Genomic DNA, 13,139 nt, shown 5'->3' with positions numbered 1-13,139 from the left:
AAGTTCTGCAGATGAGAAGCAAGAAAGCTTTGCTCCTCCAATCTCTGCGGTCAAGAGCCAAAGAAACCAATGTGAGGTGAACAGACTGTCATGTGGTTCATTTGCAAAGAAAAAGAAAGGGGTGGGGGGAGAAAGGAGGGGTGCGTCTGAGTGTTTTTCATCCTGTTGAAAGAAGAAAGCAAAGGGAGGCTCCCTGTTTCACAGATGGCAAAACCAAGGTGGAGAAGGTACCGCCTTTCTGGAGGCCATTTAACAGCAGTGATTAGGGGCAAACTGCTAATCCCCCTTGACGGCTGAGTAGCTGCTGCCTTCTCCAAGGAAAAGCAAGAAACAAAGGGACTTCCCTGGCGGTCCAGTGGTTAAGACTCCACGCCACTGTAGGGGGCACAGGTTCAATCCCTGGTCGGGGAACTAAGATCCCACATGTGGCAAGGCCAAAAAAAGAAAAGAAAAGAAAAAGCAAGAAACAAAGGCCAAGGCTGAGTGCTGGAGCAGACCTATCAACCTTCATGCCCTCCTTCCCCTTTCTCTGATGAGAACTCAGCCACAGCAGCAAGACCCCGGCTGTCACAGAGTCTAGTCTGCTCTGTATTACATTTTATTTATTTATGTTTTTCTTAGCACTGGGGGCATGTGACAGGTAGCAAGCCCGAGGGCTCTGCCCCAGACTGGGGTGACATCTGGAACACTCCTTCACTTTGTTCCCTGAGTTTTGAGGGAGAAGGAGAGGCAGCCAGTTATTCACGGCTCACCCCGCCCACGGATTAAGCCAAAGTTGCTTGTGGAGCTCAAGTCATGGCCAGAATTACCCCTAGTTATCTTCCAGATCACTGAGCAAGTCCTATTTTTCCTCGAGGTCAGTGGTGGCTTTTGGTGTCCATGCTTATGTAACATGGACAAAAAGAGAAAAGAGAGAAAGAAGCAGAGGAGGAGGGAGAGAAAGATACAGGAGAGGGAGAAAGAAAACATTACTATAGAGAAAGGATGGGGAAAAAGTGAAAAGTCAAAAAAGGAAGTCGAAATAAAAAAAGAGAAAGTAGAAAAAAATGGACTTACAGGGAGGTGTCAATTAGTCACTTTGCACGGCAGTGATTCTCCTGTCATTTTAGACTTTCAAACCAAGGAAGAGCAGCCTCCATATTAGTTTCCTATTGGTGCTGTAACAAAATATCACAAATGCCGTGGCTTAAAACAGCACAAATTTATTATCTTACAGTTCTGGAGATCAGAAGTTCAAAATGAGTCCAAAATAGGTCTCACTGGGCTAAAATCAAGCAGGACTGCTTTCCTTCTAGAGGCTCTAAGGGAGAGTCCTTTTTTTTTTTTTGCATTTTTCATCTTCTAGAAGATGCCTACGTTCCTTCATTCATTTCCATTTTCAAATCCCATAACAATTGGAAAAGTCCTTCTCCCATCATGTCACTCTGACAACTGACTCTTCCACACTTAAAGGCCCCTGTGATTGTATCAGGCCCACCAGGAAAATCCAGGATAATCTCCTTATTTTAAGGTCAGCTGATTAGCAACCTTAATTCCCTCTTGCCGTGGAAGGTGACACTATCCACAGGTTCTGGGAATTAGGACATGGGCCTCTTGGGTGTGCCTATCACAGCCTCTTATTAAAAAAAAGGATACAAATGACCTTATTTACAAAACAGAAACAGACTCACAGACTTAAAGGATGAACTTATGGTTACCAGGAGGCCAGGAGGGAAGGGTAGGGGGGGCAGGGATAGATTGGGATGGACATATACACACTGCTCTATATAAAACAGATAACCAACAGGGACCTACTGTAGAGCACAGGGAACTCTACTCAACATTCTGGGATAACCTATATGAGACAAGAATCTGAAAAGGAATGAATATATGTATAACTGAGTCACTTGGCTGTACACCTGAAACTAACACCACACGGTTAATCAGCTATGCGCCAATATAAAATAAAAATTTAACAAAAAATGTTGCAAAGGGTCAGGAGGCTGGGTAGCCCTTTAATGTGAAGATCTTAACAAATGGGAAAAAAGAACTATTTCTCCAGAAAAAAAAAATTGAGGTGGGTGAGTTCTGTTTCCTGGGTAGCATTTGAGCCCCTCCCAGTACGCAGCCTCCCCTGTTGGCATTCACACGTCAGGTCAGGCTGGGCTCACCAGGGTCCCCAGGGCCAATGCACCCTTGGGTCTGCCTGACCTGGGCGTGCTCTCTCTTCCTTTCCTCCTCATCAAATTTACTTCTTCCAACTCTCCTCCCTTCAAAACTCACATTCTCTCCCCCTGGTGTGTAGAATAAATATATGGTTTCAAAGTACTTGCATTCATTTGTCAATAGTATGTTAACTTCCTAGAGTGATACTAAAAGTCACGGTTTTGAATCGGCTTTGGGGGAAATGTGTCTATTGGAGGTGCTTATACTCCACGAATCCCACCACATAAACCTGTCCTGCATAGAGCCAGCCTGGTTTAAAAGTTCAGGTCCATTTGTGCCCAGAAGATAGCCTGGTATATGTCTACACAGAGAAACCATTTAAGCATCATAGGAGAGTAGGAATTTATAAACCACTGAACCCTGGTATTTCTATACTAGGACTGTAAGCAGTAACACAGTTTTATCCTGATGCCTGAGAAAAGTTCTGCATTTCCCCTGTGATGTGTTATTGATTTTCCCAACAGCTGTTTGAAATGGAATTATGTACCTTTTTTCCCGAACCTTTTCATCCTCCTTATCAAATAATCACTGTACCACAAAATAGAGAGGGAAAAGAAGTGAGCTTGACATTCTGGCCTCCTAAGTGGCATTGATACTACAATCAAGGTGAACAACCATTTTCTGCAGGCATCTCGTGTCTGAAGAATCTCATGAATTTAAGGACTCACTATAGCGGATACTCTCCCATGAACAGAAGCAAATGCAAGAAGAATCTATTAATCTTGGGGGGTGAGTTTGAAAATGAATAGCCCAGGGCCAGGTAGTGGAGGGTGAGGACCGTGCCTTTCTTTCCCTCTCGTCTCCTTTGCCACATGAGCTGTCAGAGCAGAGGCAGACGATCTGGACCTAACATTCTTTCTCAGCACCTGCTGGCCCGGGATCTGGAGAACGGGTCCTGTGTATAAAGGTAGCATTGGGCCACATGGGACAGTGACAAGCAAGAGACTCACATCCATAAAAGCAGATCACATGCCGACGTCATGGAACCAAAGAGTCAGTGGTGAGCTATCAAATTCAGGTGAGGTACGAGCGGGTGTGAATTTCCATGCAAAAGGCTGAAAGCAGGGGTCTTGAAGTCTTATGCAAAAGCCCCCCACTGTGTGGCTATCTAAGAGGTTAACCCCACATAGTCTAATAGTCTAATGAGCTAGTATGAAATAACCTATGTGAGACCTCCCTTGTTTTTCTGTTTTTTAAAACAAATCACGATTGGGCTTCTAACTCCTAGTAGATGGACTGAACGTGAAAGAACACCAAGTCACCTAGGGGAGTCACACAAAACTGGTCAATGTTCATTTCTCTTCTTCTGGGGAAACATTCAGCATATCAACATGCATGATGGAAAATATCAGGCTTGATTAACCAGAAAATCATGGCAGCAGAGAGTTTAAGAAAAAAAATCAAGGGACGGAAACCAGTTGCTCGTGGACACACATAATGATTAACCCGCGAAGTTTCAAAGAACTTTCTATGCCAACCTCAGACACAAATCTGCCAGAAGGTAGGCCTTGACACAAAGTGAACTGGAGCATATGGTATCTTAATAGGATGTTTGGCTTTGGAAATGCATAAGATAATAGGTCCTGATAATTAAAACAGCACATTGTTTATAGGTATAACTTGATCTGGGACATGTTGCTAGAAATTTTAGCAAGCACAGTGTTTCTTGCAGGACTAATTATCTATCTGAACTTGAAATATATTCTAAATTACCTCTCTCACTAAATCAGTTGGGTAAATGCTATCTGTCGGGTAATGAACAGGTTCAAAGTTCTCCTGGATCGTTTTGAGGTGTGTAGGTGGAAATCTGGACAGCCACATATATGATTACACTGGAGACGGTCTCCAATGGCAACTCTGCTGTGGACCAAGACTGCACAATCAATCAACCGTGATTGATTTCAAGGTTTTAGAGGCATTTTGTGACCCTCTCTGAATGATCAACATCCTGCTACATATGGTGACCCAGATATTTAAGGGTTATTGCTCAGTAACCAAGTAATTTGCATTTCAAGACATCTACTTGGATCACTAGGAGAAATGGTGGAGAAACGTCTTTCAAGATATGTGTTTTGCCAATTCTCTGTCATCCAGCCTTTTACCATTTTCATTACTAATTGTATATACATGGAAGAATTTCATTTAGATGTCTGGCCTGAAGTGAATGTCTCCAAATATATATCTACAAATTAGCCACTGGGGGAAAAGTACTGAAGAAGGTATCGAATTACACTTGCATGATGAAATTCTAACTAGTGGGATAACAGCAGGAGTTCTTCAGAATAAGTTGTCCACAAAGAGGAAAGCAGAGAGGACAATAAGTGTTTCAGGAATTAGTAGGCATTCTTCTAAAAAGTCCCAGGAGGCCTCACGAGAAGACAAACTTCCTATTTATTTGGAGTCCTTGATTCTACAAACATATTGGGGCCTAACAGCATGCATAAATGGCTTGAATCTTTCCAATAAAAAAAGAACACAATAAGGGCTTCCCTGGTGGCACAGTGGTTGAGAATCTGCCTGCCAATGTAGGGGACACGGGTTCGAGCCCTGGTCTGGGAAGATCCCACATGCCGCGGAGCAACTGGGCCCATGAGCCACAATTACTGAGCCTACGCGTCTGGAGCCTGTGCTCCGCAACAAGAGAGGCCGCGACAGTGAGAGGCCCGCGCACCGCGATGAAGAGTGGGCCCCGCTTGCCGCAACGAGAGAAAGCCCTTGCACAGAAGCGAAGACCCAACACAGCCATAAATAAATAAATAAATACATTTTAAAAATTAAAAAAAATAATAAATAAAAGAACACAGTAAGAAAACAAGCTCTAGGGCTTCCCTGGTGGCGCAGTGGTTGAGAATCTGCCTGCCGATGCAGGGGACACGGGTTCAAGCCCTGGTCTGGGAAGATCCCACATGCCGCGGAGCAACTAGGCCCATGAGCCACAACTACTGAGCCTGCGCGTCTGGAGCCTGTGCTCTGCAACAAGACAGGCTGCAATAGTGAGAGGCCCGTGCACCGTGATGAAGGGTGGGCCCCGCTTGCCGCAACTAGAGAAAGCCCTCACACAGAAACGAAGGCCCAACACAGCCAAAAATAAATAAATTTTAAAAAAAGAAAAAAAGAAAACTAGCTCTAAATCACAGTTTGAAAAATGAACATCTGTAATTTAACTTTCAATGACCACTTGGCATGTAATGACACGGGTTTAAGATATATGTGCCTAACAGCGTGAATTGGGTTCATATGAGGATACTGATCATGGGGTCACCTGATTCCTTGGTCTGTACCTGAGCTTGGGTGATTAGCAGTCTGAGTGACAATTCATCCTGGAACATATAGGCGAATCAGTTACCACCTTCTGGACAGAAGATGTTTCTATATTTCAAATTCACTGACAAATACTTAAATGCAAATACTTAATATTAAGGCATAATATATTCTTCTACAGTGGATACTCAGATCACAAAGAAATATTTTCCTTTCATTCTCCAATTTATCATTATTTAGACGTTATTTAATACCGAGATAGTCATCTGACATTCATTTAAAAATCTGTTGCATTTGTACTTGGCTCAAAATAAGGTACCAATTAAAGAACCACTCTTCACCCCCTTCATCCCAAAATTCATTGGTGGAGACTGATTTTCTGCCATGTCTCATGAAATAATCAAGGAAATACAACATAAAGCCATTATTTACCCCCATGGGGGAGAAAGGAGCTCAGTTTTATAATGGACATTAACAAATTCCATGGTTTAAATTACAGATTAACAAAGGGTTCATGAGCTCAAAATTAAGTTATTCTGTTTAAAATCAATCACTGAGACTGTCATTCTGCTTATTGCTTTGACTTCCTAACAAAGGTTTAAATGAGGACTTTATGTGCAAGTAAAGAACGTCAAGAGATCTGCTCTTTTTCAGACCTGCGTGGGCTGGAGGGGCAAACGTTTAGGCTATTAACGTAATTAGAATGAGGAATGTATTTTTCCAGAAAAAAAAAAAATCCTCACCCCCCCACCCACCCCCCAAATCCCACAAATCCACAATTAATCTATTATCTGGGGGGAAATGGTAAGGAATCAAAGGTGGGGTACGTTTAGAAAGCACTAGATTCATTGATACCAGAGCCATTCTGGAGACGCCAGGCAGGAAATCTGGAATTCCTCTAACTCTTCAGTGGCAGGCACCAGAACTGGGGAGAAGGGTCCAGAAAGGCTATTTTGCCTTTGCTAGCAAAATGCATTCAAACTGTGGTTTTGCAAAAAAACATATTTCCTTTGTCACTCAACCTCATGTTGGGTCACCACTCCAGCGCTGAGCAGCTCTGCGATGGCCCTGTCATCGTATCTGAGGACCTCCTTCAGGATGTGCGTCGTGTGCTGCCCAAGCAGGGGGGGCGGGTTGGCCTCTGACATCTTTAACTCACTGTATCTCACAGCTGGGCCTGTCAAAGGGGGAGGAAAGCAGGAAACCTGTTAATGACTGACCCTCAGAAATTCATTACCCAAGCAGCCTGGGGTGTTTGCGATGAATGCCAGGAATATCACTGCCAGCTACACCCTTGCAGATGGACCATCATTTTGGAAAGAACTGTATTTGCACACATGGCTTTTCTTGACTTAGCTTCACCCAACTGTGCAGTGGTCATCTGACCTGCCCACCACCGTGCAGGGGGCCACATGGATGCGCCTGGCCTGTCACAAAGACTCACAGGCGTAGGTCACTCAACTGAGTTGACTTTCTGGGTCCCAGAGAACAGTGGCCATGGGTACACAGTGTCTCTCTGAAGCTGGAAATCTGACCCCAGGTGAAGGTAACACAGAGGTTTACTACTCAGCATCTACTGTAGGGTTCCAAGATTCAGTTCAACAGACCACAGATCAACTACACCTCAGCCAGACCCTGGGTGAAGCCTTTAGGTGGTAGAGAAGGTTATGGGTGCAAGCTTCATTGTCAGAGAGACTTCTGTTTGGATGTCAGCTCTTCTACTTTCAAGCAGCGCCATCTCGGACTAATTACTTAATGTCTCTGAGCCTCGTGTTCTGCAACTAAACTGGGTATGATAAAGTTTACCATATAGACTTGATGTAAGGATTTAAATGAGATAATGGACAGAAAGCACGAAGCAAGCATCCCCTAACCCACAACAATGCACAAAACCTGCCGGCCACTATGATGACAAAAGCTGCCCCATCACCTCCCTTGATGCTTTTTAGTGCAAGGGGAAAAGGATATTTACTGTCAGCTCTTTGCTGAGCACTGAGCCACTGCAAACAGGGTAACTCAAGAAATGCTTTCAACACCTGTTGGGAATGGATTTTATCATCCCCAATCTTCACATAACAACACTAAAAGTCCCCAAAGCTAATAAGGTTTTGCTCAAGGTCACATGGCTAATAATTAATAGCACCAGGAAGCAAATCCACGTCCACCTGAGCTGTCTCACACTGAAGACCATGTACTTTCCATAACCTTAGCAGCCTCGTCTTGCTTCTCACTCTTCCATGGACAAGCTGGGGAACATGCTGTTTCGACAGATTTTACTTTTGTTGCCTCATTCAATAAATGGTATTTATGTTGGCTGTCCTTTACATCTCACTTGATTAGGCTTCGGGAAAACAAATTAGGGAGTCACAAGAAGACTACAAAACAGTACATTTCTATCTCATAAAAATTTTTCCAGCCTCCTCTCGATTTGGGGAGCTCATAGGGAGAACAAATAAAACCAAAGCACATGTGGGTAACAGAATGTCAGTCAGTAAAACAGCAAATGTGCTCCCGGCTCTTCGGAGAATTCCATGCAGAAAAGGTCATGCTGAGAAAGCCACTGTTGATGGAGAGAGAGGACACAGAACTCCTAAAACCATCAAGCCGCCCCTTTCTGTCACCCATACCGTCCGCTCCAGATAAATGGCAACTTCCAACTGATTCCACAGTTTTCCTTCTCTGGAGCGCAGGGAAATTCCTTTTTTTCCCCTTCTCACACTTCCTTTCAAACGCTCCAGTGTAGGACTGTTTTTTCATGGGTTGGTCCCTTTTCAGGAAAGGAGCACACATTGGGAAGCAGTGTCCCCTACGCTCCCGGGAAAGCTGATAATTTGGTGTTTTAGGGATGTGTTCCATTTTGACATCAACCATGGTTTTCATCTAAAACTTGTCTTTCAAAAGAAGGACTCTGCTGAGTGAATACAAGGCTGAAGTCGAAGTCATGTACGTGGTTTTTTCCTAACTGGATGACCTGAAGCAAGACGATCCACTGGGAAATAGGCACTTGACTATTCAGGAATCTGCGTTGAAACACAGCTACCATTTACTGCTATTGCTGCTGCCACTAGTAGTATTAGCAGTGGTAGCTACCGTGTCCTAAGAATCTAGGATGTGCCAGCCACTGTGCCAAAGGTTTTACATACATGATCTCCTATCATCCTCACGGCAATCCTCTATGGATGCTGATGGAGGTTTAAGGTAAAAGGGTTAAAGTTAGGATCCATGTTAGAAAATGAGAATTAACTTGCCCAACATCATACAGCTAGGAAGTTGTCAGTTTCCAAGTCCAGGTCTGTTGGGTTTAGGAACTTGGAGTTTTGTTAAAAAAAGAATGGTTTGGGGCTTCCCTGGTGGCGCAGTGGTTGAGAGTCTGCCTGCCGATGCAGGGGACACGGGTTCGTGCCCCGGTCCGGGATGATCCCACATGACGCGGAGCGGCTGGGCCCGTGAGCCATGGCCGCTGAGCCTGCGCGTCCGGAGCCTGTGCTCCGCAACGGGAGAGGCCCGCATACCACCAAAAAAAAAAAAAAAAAAAGAAAAGAATGGGTTGAGGTGAAATTCACATAACATAAAATTCACCATTTTCAAGTGAACTATTCAGTGGCATTGAATACATTTGCAGTGCTGTGTGACTACCACCTCTATCTAGTTCCAAACTATTTCCGTTGCTCCTGAAATGGAGCAGGACCCTACCTGTGGTCCTTGGCCCCCATGTCCTCCACCTACCTTCTGTCTGTGGAAAAACTTTAACCAAAGAATAAGTTTAATCAGAGAAATGAGAAAATGCAGAAACAAAGGAAAACCGTACAACAAGACTAAATAATAATAGTTTAGTCATTAAGCGTAGTTAAGGACCTTTATTTAGTTCCTCTCAAGGGCTATAGATAATATTCTGAGCCTTATCCTGTGAGCTGTCTTATAGACACTGAAACCCCATCAGGTGGAAGAAGTTAACTACGTGATGGCCAGACTGTAGCCGTGACATTAGCTGCCACATTTCCAAGAATTGGCCTCAAGGAGATGGGAACAAACCGACCCTGGAACTGAAGATTAACTGTACTTAAAACAATCAGGATGACGCTAGTCAGACCAGCGATGACTGATTTCACGATGACTGTCAGAGCTGACTGTGCTGTTTCCGCATGTGGCCCCTTCCTTCAACCTATAAAAGCTACTGCCCACTGATTGTGAGGGATGGAGTCGGCCTTTGGACAGGCATCCGCCCTCCCCCGCACGGCCCCCAGTCGCCGGCATCCAAAATAAGGCAAACTTTCCTTTCCGCCAACCTTGCCTCTTTACTGGCGAGCAGCCAGACCCCACCTTCAGTTACACTCTCGGTAAAACCCTCATCCCTTGAGCAGTTTCTCTCAATTCTCCCCTCCCCTCACGCCCCCGGCAACCACTAACCTTCTTTCTGTCTCTAGGGGTTTCTCTATTCTGGATATTCCATATCAATGAGATCATACAATATGTGGCCTTTAAGTGTCTGGTGTCCTCCACTTAGCATAACGTTTTTGAGATTCCTGCACATTGGAGTGCTGTGGTGTATTGGTACTTAGAACTTGGACTTTTAACCTCCCTGCAGGGATGATGTATAAGGGAATTCTTCAGGTCCAGCCATAGGAAAGGGCAGTTCAACTTGTGTCACCCTCACCATGCACCATCCTTTCCTGGGAGCTTCCAGATCCACACCGAACACTATGCTACTAAGTTTGGGATGAAGGGCATTTAACACTTTGCACAAAGAAATCTTAAGAGAATTTAGGTTGGTGGAATGGTATTACTCGGTAATTTTTAGACTTGCTAGGATAAAGACACCTGGAAGATACTATATATTTGGAAAGCTTAGGCTTCTTTAAATAAATATAAGTTCCTAAGTAAGCCATACTGCAGTTTATGAAATTGTATATACTTTTTCATATGCCCCTTCAGAAACCAGGTATTTTGCATATGACTGATTTTAGAAAGATTCTGAAGCTGGGGTTTGTCCATGTAGTTTAATACTAGAGTATGGTATAGGTATCTGTACTGTGCTGTCAGTTTTCACACTGTAATTTCCTATACGTTTCTTAAATACGGCAGTGCTCCCTTATCTGTAGGGGATAGTTTCCAAGACCCCATGTGGATGCCTAAAGACACAGAAAATGTCAAACCCTATGTATTCTCTTTTTTTCTTATCCACACATACTTATGATAAAGTTTAATTTATAAATGAGGCACAGTAAGTGATGAACAACTATAACTACTGATAACATAGAACAATGATAACAATATACTGTAATAAAAGTTATGTAAAAGTGGTCTCTCTCTCAAAATATCTTACTGTACGTATTAAATGCTTTTTCCATCTTAACTAAGCACCCATGACATATTGTGGCCTTAACTTTTGCAGTTTGAGGTGTGACAGCAAGACTAGCACGAATTTCTTTTTCCTTCTTCACAATTGCACGGATAGGAGATTTGCTCTTACTGTAGATCTCAGCGACCTCAGCTTACAGCTTATTTTTCTTTCCTTATTAAGTTGAGAACTTTCACCTTTTCACTTAAAAGAAGCTCTTTACAGCTTCTCTTTGGCATATCCGAATTGCCAGCATCACTACTCTTGTGCTTTGGGAACATTATTCAGTAAAATACGGGTCACTTGAACACACGTGCTGCCACTGACGGACACGTCAATCTGATAAGCTAGATGGCTACTAAGTGACTAATGGGTGGATATGCCTGACAAAGGGATGATTCAAGGGACAGAGGGGGACGGCAGGAGAGTTCATCACTCTCCTCAGAATGGCACACAGTTTAAAATGTATGAATTATTTTTTTCTAGAATTTTCTGTTTAATATTTTTATACTCTTTTTTTTTTTTTTTTCGCGGTACGCGGGCCTCTCACTGCTGTGGCCTCTCCCGTTGCGGGGCACAGGCTCTGGACGCGCAGGCTCAGCGGCCATGGCTCATGGGCCCAGCCGCTCCGCGGCACGTGGGATCCTCCCGGACCGGGGCACGAACCCATGTCCCCTGCATCGGCAGGCGGACTCTCAACCACTGCGCCACCGGGGAAGCCCTGTTTAATATTTTTAGACCATGGTTGACAGCAGGTAACTGAAACTTTGGAAAGTGAACCTGTGGATGGGTGGAGTGAGGAGCTACAGTGGAGGATCACTTTGCCATGTGGTTTATAAAAACAGAAATTTACAGTCCCTTAAAAACATACATAGATATGCACAGTGAGACAAGGAAGGCAATATCTAGACCCCAGAGAAAGCTAAGTTCTCATGAGTCCACTGAATCCTGTCCTTGTAACCCTGTGCAATAATCCTATGTACCTGGGACGTCCCTCCCAGTCTAGGCTTTGCATGAAGGGTTCTTCAAATATTTGTTTCAAGAAGTAGAACATGTTTGACATAATTATTTACATCTAAGGCCCAGAAAGAATGATCTGATTTTCTGTTTAAAAAAAAAGGATGAGCGGATAAGTCACATGTTCTTAAATTACTTTTTGGCAAAGCAATATCTACATCCGCACATGCTTTCAAACACTTGAAAGCTGTGTGATCTTGAGAATTCTTAAAAGTCCCTGAGTCTCAGTCTATAGATTTCTAAAGTGAGGTTGGCAATACCTATGGAGGATTGGTTTGAGCAGTTGGGTAATACAATATGGGTAATAACATCAGTAATAATCAAAGAAATGTGTATGAAGAGAATGAGCCCCAATTTTGTTTATAAAACTAGTAAATCATCTTGTGGATGTCATCTTAGTGTGTGTTTAAGACGTCCGTGATTGGGGCTTCCCTGGTGGTGCGGTGGTTGGGAGTCCGCCTGCCAATGCAGGGGACACGGGTTCGAGCCCTGCTCTGGGAAGGTCCCACATGCCGTGGACAAACTAAGCCTGTGCGCCACAACTACTGATGCCTGTGTGCCACAACTCCTGAAGTCTGTGCGCCTACAGCCCATGCTCCGCAACGAGAAGCCACCGCAATGAGAAGCCCGCGCACCGCAACGAAGAGTAGCCCCCGCTTGCTGCAACTAGAGAAAGCCTGCGTGCAGCAACGAAGACCCAATGCAGCCAAAAACAATAAATAAAAAAAAAAGGGGGTCTGTGATTGGTAGGAATACAAATTGGTGCAATCCTTCTGGAGGGAAATCTGTCAACTCAACATCGAGTTTTCAAAGTGTTCACACACTTAGATGGAGAAATCCTGCTTAAAAAATATTTTTTTTCCTATGGTTGTAATAAGGAATAGCGACACATTTTATTGGCAAGGCTCTAAACAACCTTCTAAATCTTCTTAATACTCTTAATACCTCTCTCCTTCCCACAAGGCTTTCTAACACAGCCTGTGAGGGTTCTTTGTGGGTCATTCTGAACTTTAAAAAAAAAAAAGAAAGAAAACTTTTCCATCTTTTCTTGGCTTCCAAAGGTTACATTGTTAAGAGTAGGTGTTTAGCAAACATTCCCTCATGTACTGTCCTCAAAGGCCTATCTCTAACCGCTTCCTTCCAGATAAAGAGGTCAAATAGTTGTAATACTGAAAAAAAAATTAGGAAAATATGTCCCAAACTTTGGCACTGGTTCAATAAATTACAGTACATCTAAATGATGGCAAACTATACTATAATTTCAAGTTGTGTATTTTGGGGCTTTGAACAGCTATAATTGCCTTCACTCTCTCCTGAT

At 43.7% G+C, this 13,139-nt stretch overlaps 1 protein-coding gene across 4 annotated transcripts in view; it reads right to left on the bottom strand.

The window, feature by feature from the left end:
- The window catches only part of SUGCT (succinyl-CoA:glutarate-CoA transferase), an 827,778-nt gene that overhangs the window by 131,991 nt on the left and 682,648 nt on the right, over positions 1-13,139 (bottom strand). For all 4 annotated transcript variants that reach the window (XM_067042878.1, XM_067042879.1, XM_067042881.1 and 1 more), the window contains one exon: positions 6,489-6,643. In XM_067042878.1, the coding sequence (XP_066898979.1) occupies positions 6,489-6,643 (155 nt within the window). The remainder of the gene's footprint in view (positions 1-6,488; positions 6,644-13,139) is intronic.

This window comes from Kogia breviceps, chromosome 9 (assembly GCF_026419965.1).
Source record: "Kogia breviceps isolate mKogBre1 chromosome 9, mKogBre1 haplotype 1, whole genome shotgun sequence".
Classification (NCBI taxonomy): Eukaryota; Metazoa; Chordata; class Mammalia; order Artiodactyla; family Physeteridae; genus Kogia; species Kogia breviceps.
Note: the sequence above shows the minus strand (reverse complement) of the source record. Positions and strands in the feature narration are given on the sequence as shown.